General features: G+C 40.7%; 1 protein-coding gene across 1 annotated transcript; it reads left to right on the top strand.

Annotated features, from left to right (window-relative positions):
- Nucleotides 1–5,292: 5,292 nt before the first annotated feature.
- LOC135215738 (uncharacterized protein K02A2.6-like) lies at nucleotides 5,293–6,313 on the top strand. The gene is made up of 2 exons (XM_064250692.1): nucleotides 5,293–5,479; nucleotides 5,607–6,313. The coding sequence occupies exons 1-2, from the start codon at nucleotides 5,293–5,295 to the stop codon at nucleotides 6,311–6,313; spliced, it is 894 nt and encodes a 297-aa protein (XP_064106762.1).
- Nucleotides 6,314–7,864: the final 1,551 nt, after the last annotated feature.

Below are 7,864 nucleotides of genomic sequence, written 5' to 3'. Positions count from 1 at the left end.
GTGAAAATATGCAACTTTACAAAAATGGCCATCATGTTTGATATTATATAGAAACCAATTTCCTTAGTATATCTATACATACTGTGCAAATAAGGCTTAACGCTAAAAAAAATTTAAGATAAATATATCGATTTTTTTCTTCTCAACGTTATAAGGGTATCATATCGTTAATTTTTTTCTTCTCAGCGTTGTAAGGGTATCTTTTATGGTGCCTCGGGTCTGTCTCTAAGTTTAAAAGAAATGGATTTCCTGATTCCTTAGTAGATTTCACATCAGAAAACACCTTAAGGCCTTTAGGCACTTCCGACAAAACTAAATCTTTCCAACTTCTCAGACTACGAAGTTTACACAGATCTAACAAATGACATCACCTCCAGGATGGAACCAAGGACAGTTAAGAGAAAGTAAAGGTATAAATTTGTTTTGTCGGAGACTTAAAAGGGAGCTTAGGGGTTTTTATTTACTTAAACAACAAGCAGCCTTTATCACTGTTTACCTCTCTCGAGCAAAGAAACTTTGCCGTTTAATGAGAACTTTAAAGTAAAAGGTGAAGGTTCATCAAGGTATGCTGAAAATGGGGTTGTCTACTTTTCTAAGCTTCTAACTGCGTTCATTGATTGCATTCAGCTTACAGTTAATATTTGGAAATCAATATATTTGGTAAGGTTTTCTCTGAGGGCATTACGATAGGAGACCTTCATGAATCTTCTTGAACCTTCGCCAGTGTTATTAGATGGTAGAGGGCATTCTGGGATATACTTTTGTTAAAGAAGGAAAATTGATACAATCCTTATTGATTATTATCTCGGACATTTCTAAAAAACTTAGCATAAATGCTGGCTGTATTCTGTGAAGAGAATTTATTCTGAAGACCCATGTAAACGTCCTTATTTTTAAGTGGTTCATTGGTTTTGAACTCTTCCAAGATCAATTCATTTGCGTGATGTTTATATTGTCTTGATTCGTAATGAATTATTAAGTTAAATGAGTGTGTCTGTATGTGTGTTGGGGCGTGTGTGTACGCCTGTGTGTGTGTGTGAGAGAGAGAGAGAGAGAGAGAGAGAGAGAGAGAGAGAGAGAGAGAGAGATAACAAAGCATTTTACTAACCGGTAAATTAATCTTACAGTGACATGTCCTCGATGAAACAAGTCCTTGTACAAATCCAACTTTTATTGCGAGAAAGCGTTGCTATTAGTATCAAGGCGACCTTTATAAAGAATACCATCAGATTCAAGCGTCAGGTTCGATCAGATTTATTGAGAGAGGCCCTGCCAGCAATTAGAGCAATATCAACTTTCACTTTCTGATCTGATTAAAGTCGGGCTTTGTAGTAAGAAAAATACGCGTAACAAAGATCTCGCTGCAAAACAGTGGAAACTACATTCAGCAAATAAAAGATAAAACTACATTTCATCATTATTTAGCGAAAAAAATTTTGTTGGTAAAAGTTCTGACTATAAGTTCAGTGGGGGAAAAAAATAATAATGTTAAAAAATGCAGTAGTTTTTTCGTAAATTTTCTGGCGAGCCTTTCTCTTAAAAAAAAAAAAAAAAAAAAAAAAAAAAAAAAAAAAAAAAAAAAAAAAAAACAAAAAAAAAAAAAAAAAAAAAAAAAAAAAAAAAAAAAAAACTGGCATTACTGTAATTAAAGGTAAATAGGAAACCTAGAAATCAAGCATGTCAAAGTTCTGTTTACGGAATTGGACAACTCATACCCACATGACATACGTATATATATATATATATATGCAGAAGCTAGATAGTACGTCGTGCCTCTAAGTAAATAAGGATATAATCCACAACAATAAATTAAAGCTTTCGACTTAGCTCTGGTCTTATAGTGAACAAGACCAGAGCTGATGGTCGAAAGCTTTAATTTATTGTAAAAGAAATATATATTTTATATAACTATACATAAGGATTTAACATCGTTGTGGATTATATCCTTATTTACTAGAGGCACGACATACTATCTAGCTTGCATATATATATATATTATATATATATATATTATATATATATATATATATATTATATAGTAGGGAAAAAGACCCCATTTCGGCTCACAGGCGATAAACCCCATAAGCTTGTGAGATTGCTAACTACACTTTGGTGTAATTAGTTGTATAACTACATACTGTATTTATGCGTAACAATGTATTTATTATAATTGTACCTTTTACTCAAACTGTTGAGTACTGTAATTATTACTGTTTACCTTTTACTGAAATCTACAATGTATATTTAGTTTCTGTTAAGCTGCCATACAGTTGAGTTTACATAATATATGAAACAACGAATTCTGTGTTCTCTCTTGCCCTGCCATGAAACAGAAATCCAACATGGCGCAGTGATTGGTTTTGTTTATGCTGTTTACTGTCGTTCAAGAAGTACAGTGTTAAATCTTTAGTACCCGTACATGATGGAGAAGCAAATCGAACAACTGGCAGCACTTGTGGCAAGGCAAGCAGAGATGGCTCATCATGCCCAAGAAGCAGCCACGAAAAGGGAAGAACGTTTAACCGCGATTCTAGAGGGTTTTGCTGGTACCTCAGGACATCATAGGAATCAGTCTCAGGCAAGGGCAGTTCCTGCACCACACTTATCGTCTTCTGTATCTCTTAAAGAGTTTGGTTCGTGGCATCACAAGTATGAGGGACATGCAGTGTTGACAAGAATGTCATCTCTCTCTCTTGCTGAGCAGCGGTCAGCATTGATTTCCGTGCTAGACGATGATTGGACCCACACTCTGAGATATGGTCTCTCACTGGATGATGGAGCAGACTTGAAGACTATATTGGATGCCATGGAGTTGCACTTGCGCAACCAAAGCAATGTCATCGTGGACCGACGCGACTTTCATACAAGAGTCCAGGAGTTGCACGAGACCTTCGATGATTTTTTGTGCGGCATTAAAGAGATTGCTTCTTTCTGTAATTTTTGTGAAACCTGCATGGACAGAAGACTACGAGACAGGATCGTCATTGGAACCAGAGATGAAGAGGCTTTGAAATGTATGTTAGAAGAAAAGAAGCTCACTTTGCAGATGGCTATTGATATTTGCAGAGCATCGGAAAATGCAAATGCCAGTCGTGCTGTTATTCGGGGCAGTGAAAAGTATAATGTTTCAAGAATGTCCCAATACAAGCAAGGTCAGAAGGCAGCCCATTTAAAGCAGCAGTGCTTTAGTTGCGGAGGTGAGCGCCATCTTGATAAGATGGCATGCAAGGCTCTAAACAGGGACTGCAAACAATGTGGTAAGAAAGGTCACTTTGCGCAGGAGAAAGGGACAGCCAATGTCTCCTCAGAAGAAGAAAACGAATAATAAAAGCACGTTCAAGCCTTCAAAGCAGAATCTATATCGTGTCATTGGAGATGTTTACAGCAACTGTGAGTCATCACGTCCAACCCCTCAGATTTGCATCAGTACCACTCACCTCACCCCAAAGGATCAAGTTCAGTTATCTATACACCTGACTCTGGAGCGGAGACAACTGTGATAGGACTTGAGAACGCTAAATCTCTTGGAATTCATAAGAGTTCACTGGAGCCGATCATTATGGGTAGTCTCATTGCAGCAGATCGTCAACCTCTCACCAACATGGGTACTTTTGAGGCTTTTTTGACTTTGGGGAATTGTAGTACTACAACAGTTGTGTCAGTCGTCAAGGAAGTGAAAGGTGCACTTCTGAGCTGGTTTGATTGTGTAGCACTGGGAATAATACCAGAAAATTTTCCAGCGCAAATACAGCATGTTACATGTTCAGTGTCGCAACCACATATAGCATCAAGAACCAGGAAAATTTTGGAGCCACAAGTGACTTCTAACACACAGGATGTTGTGCAGTCTGCAAGTACCAGCAGTTTGGTGTCTGTACCAGTGGCATTGCCAAGATGGCCACACAGCAGAGACCCTACAGAAGCAGAGCGTGCAGAACATGTAGCTTCCATCATTTCTGCTGATCCTCATGTATTTGATTCTTCAGCTACTCTAAGGGAAATGCAGGGAGGTCCTATGAGGATTCAGCTGTCAGCAGATAGACATCCTTTTGCAGTGACCGCACCACGCACCATTCCGTATTGTTGGAGATCGGATATTAAAGCTCAGCTAGATGACTTGCTTGCTAAGGATATCATTGGTGAGGTTGATTACCCCACCGAAAGGTGTCATCCGATGGTCCCTATTGCAAAGAAGATGGGTGGTGTGCAGTTGTGTGTGGACTTTACAAGACTTAACCACTATGTGCACAGACCTACATATCCAGTTCGATCCCCTCATGATGCTATATCGTCAATGGATGCTGGAGCCAGGTGATTCACTACTTTGGATGCGAAGATGGGATACTTCCAAATCAAAATTGCTGAAGAAGATCAGGATCTTACTTGCTTCATCACACCTTGGGGACGTTACAAATTCAAACGGGCTGTAATGGGACTTGTATCATCTGGAGATGAGTACAATCGTCGAGGAGATCAAGCTTTGGGAGATATTCCACGTACTGTCAAAATTGTTGATGATATTTTGGTGTATGATTCTAGTTACCATGACCACTTAGCCCATGTGATCACACTTGTGCAAAAATGTGACAAATTTGGAATGACCTTGAATCCTGACAAAATTTTCTTTGCTCAACCTAATGTTGAATTTTGTGGTTACAGTATAAATCATGAAGGTTATAGTATGGATTCTCGGAAGGTGAGAGCTATAGCTGAATTTCCAAAGCCACAAAATATCACTGATCTCAGGTCATTCATGGTTTTAACCAGTCAGCTTGGGAGCTTTTCTTTTGCGATTGCAGCTGCTGCACAGCCACTCAGGGACCTGCTTAAACCTCGGAATGAGTGGTGCTGGACCCCTCAGCATGACGTGGCTATCGAGAAAACTAAAGAAGCACTCATAGCTCCTCCTGTTTTAGCTCATTTTGATGCATCTTTACCTACTATGCTTCAAACTGACGTATCCAAGTTGCATGGTATGGGGTTTGTTTTGCTGCAACAACATGGAGAGGCTTGGAAGCTCATCCAGTGTGGATCAGGTTATAATGGATGCGGAAACTAGGTATGCCGTTGAGGTTGAGATGGCTGCTGTACTTTGGGCAGTGAGGAAATGCAGTGTTTACTTGGCTGATTTGCCTTATTTTGACCTGGTAGTAGACCATCGACCACTTGTTCCTATTCTCAATTCAAAACTTCCTTGGAGAAATAGAAAATCCTCGACTGCAGTGTATGAGAATGAAACTCTGCAGATTTACTTCTTGTGCTGCACGGTGGTAAAGTGGGAAATGTCACAGCATGCTGGATGCACTCTCTCGTTCACCAGTTCAGAGCTTTGTTGAGGACAATGATTTGGTGGATGATGCAGATCCATTGCATGCTGCTGTTGTATTGTCTTTATTAGCTACTTGTGAGGAGGGCATAAGGTTAGCACCTCTACAGGACCAGACGCTGGATAAGATTCGTGATGCTTCTGCACATGATGGTGAATATCTGTCATTAAGAGATGTAATAATGAAAGGATTTCCAAATCATAAGCATAGCTTACCAGAAGAGTTGCGAGCATACTGGGGAATTCTGGACATGCTGGCCGTGGATGATTGTTTTGATAGTTTATGGACCTAGACTTCTCATACCTCGCAGCCTGCGTAGCGAAACTTTGCAGTGTCTACATGATGCTCACCAAGGAGTGGACCGCACCAAGCGTCGAGCACGCCAGACTATATACTGGCCAGGGATTGACAGGGACGTTGAGGATACAGTGAAGTCTTGTTCTCGTTGCCGAGAGCTGTTACCAGGTCAGAAGAATGAGCCTTTGATGCAGGAAGACTTGCCAAGTCGAGTATTTGAGTCCGTGTCTGCTGATTATTTTCATATCTCAGGCAAGACATTTCTTGTGTACATTGATCGCCTATCAGGTTGGCCGTATGTATCTTCGTGCAATGGATCACCTTCTGCAGCTCAACTAGTTAGTTTGTTGAGGCCAATATTTTCAGACACAGGTATGCCTGTAGTACTGAAAACGGACGGAGGACCGCAGTTCGCTTCATCAACATTGCAGCATTTTCTTGCTCGATTGGGGATGGAACACCGCGTGACATCGCCCTATAATCCAAAAGCAAATGGTCATGCCGAAGCTACCGTGAAGATTATCAAGAAGTTGATTTTGACGATCACAGGAAATGGCAAGCTGGATGAGGATGAGTTCGCACGAGGGCTTCTTGAGCTCAGGAATACTCCACGGGCGGGCGGTAGATCTCCAGCGCAAATCTTGTTTGGACATCCTTTGCGTTCCAAGATTCCGGCTCATCATCGTTAATTTGCAAAGGAATGGCAACGTACAGCTGATGAATGTGACATAAAGGCTAAGTACCTTCGGCAGCAGGCAAAGGAACGGTATGATGCCACTGCTAGACCACTCTCTAAGCTGAACCTTGGTATGTACGTGGATCTGCAAGACCCTAAGACCAAATGATGGGATAAACCAGGAGTTGTGGTCGGAATTGGCACGAGGAGGGATTACCTCGTGAAGACTGGGAGTGGGCACATCTATTGGAGAAATCGGAGGTTCCTACGACCTCATCACCCTTTTTTGCCAGGAGACATTATTTCTCCAGCTATCTCGGTGTTGGGTGGCAAAGCTTCAGGATATGGAGATCGTAGATCACTTGCAACATCACCTAAGCCTGATATTCTGTTATCAGTTGCCTTACTAGTACGAAGTAGTGGACGTCAGACACGGGCACCAGAGCGTTTAAAAATAAGATGGGACTCGAAATCATATACTAAATAAGGATCTTAAGATGCCAGGTATCCTTGTATTGCACCTGCCATCTTGGGGGGAGGTGTGAGATTGCTAACTACACTTTGGTGTAATTAGTTGTATAACTACATACTGTATTTATGCGTAACAATGTATTTATTATAATTGTACCTTTTACTCAAACTGTTGAGTACTGTAATTATTACTGTTTACCTTTTACTGAAATCTACAATGTATATTTAGTTTCTGTTAAGCTGCCATACAGTTAAGTTTACATAATATATGAAACAACGAATTCTGTGTTCTCTCTTGCCCTGCGTTTATTTTAACCTCACGTACGTTGACCATTAACGACTCCACAGGAAAACCACCAAATATTTCACTCTAGTCCATAAAAGAACTCCAAAATCTCTCATAAAGAAAGTAAGGTACATAATAACTCCATGGGAAAACCAAAAATTTTAAGTCCCTTAACCTAACCTAACCCAACCTAACCTAACCTAACCTAACCTAACCTAACCCACCGAGTGAAAAAATTCTAAGTCCCTTAACCAAAGCTAACCTAACCTAACATCTCCATTCAAATTCAGATAAGCAGCTGATAAGCACCCACGACAGTCACCATTTCTCTGTCACTCACTGCCAGGTGCACAACATGTCATTTCACGTTATAGTATGAATTCGAAAAGATTTCCAAACTCCATCCAAATTCAGATAAGCACCTAATAAACACCCACAACAGTCACCCTTTCCCTGGTACTCAGCTGATAAGCACCCCCACCATTTCTCTGTGACACACTACCAGGTGCACAACATGTCATATCATGATGATGCGCATTCACATGAGACACACAGCACGACACGACTATCACAGCTCAATAATCCATCTCCATGTCCAGTGACGTACACACACACGACACGATATACCACTTTAGCGAAACCTTATACGAGGGTCATAAAAGACGATTGTAACCACCTGCACACACATGCACTGACAATTCTTGAACAGCAGCAAGACCCACATCAGTTCGCCAACAGGCTGATCTACTCCACAACATCTCCATAAGCAGACATGGGTAATTCCACCAGCAACAGCAGCGATGAAAC

Source organism: Macrobrachium nipponense, chromosome 5, assembly GCF_015104395.2.
Source record: "Macrobrachium nipponense isolate FS-2020 chromosome 5, ASM1510439v2, whole genome shotgun sequence".
Taxonomy (NCBI): domain Eukaryota; kingdom Metazoa; phylum Arthropoda; class Malacostraca; order Decapoda; family Palaemonidae; genus Macrobrachium; species Macrobrachium nipponense.
Note: the sequence above shows the minus strand (reverse complement) of the source record. Positions and strands in the feature narration are given on the sequence as shown.

Coding starts and splice junctions, on each gene's coding strand:
- LOC135215738 (XM_064250692.1), top strand. CDS start 5,293: ATGCTGGATGCACTCTCTCGTTCACCAGTTCAGAGCTTTGTTGAGGAC. Junction 5,480..5,606: donor TGATGCTTCTGCACATGATG/GTGAATATCTGT, acceptor TTGTTTTGATAG/TTTATGGACCTAGACTTCTC.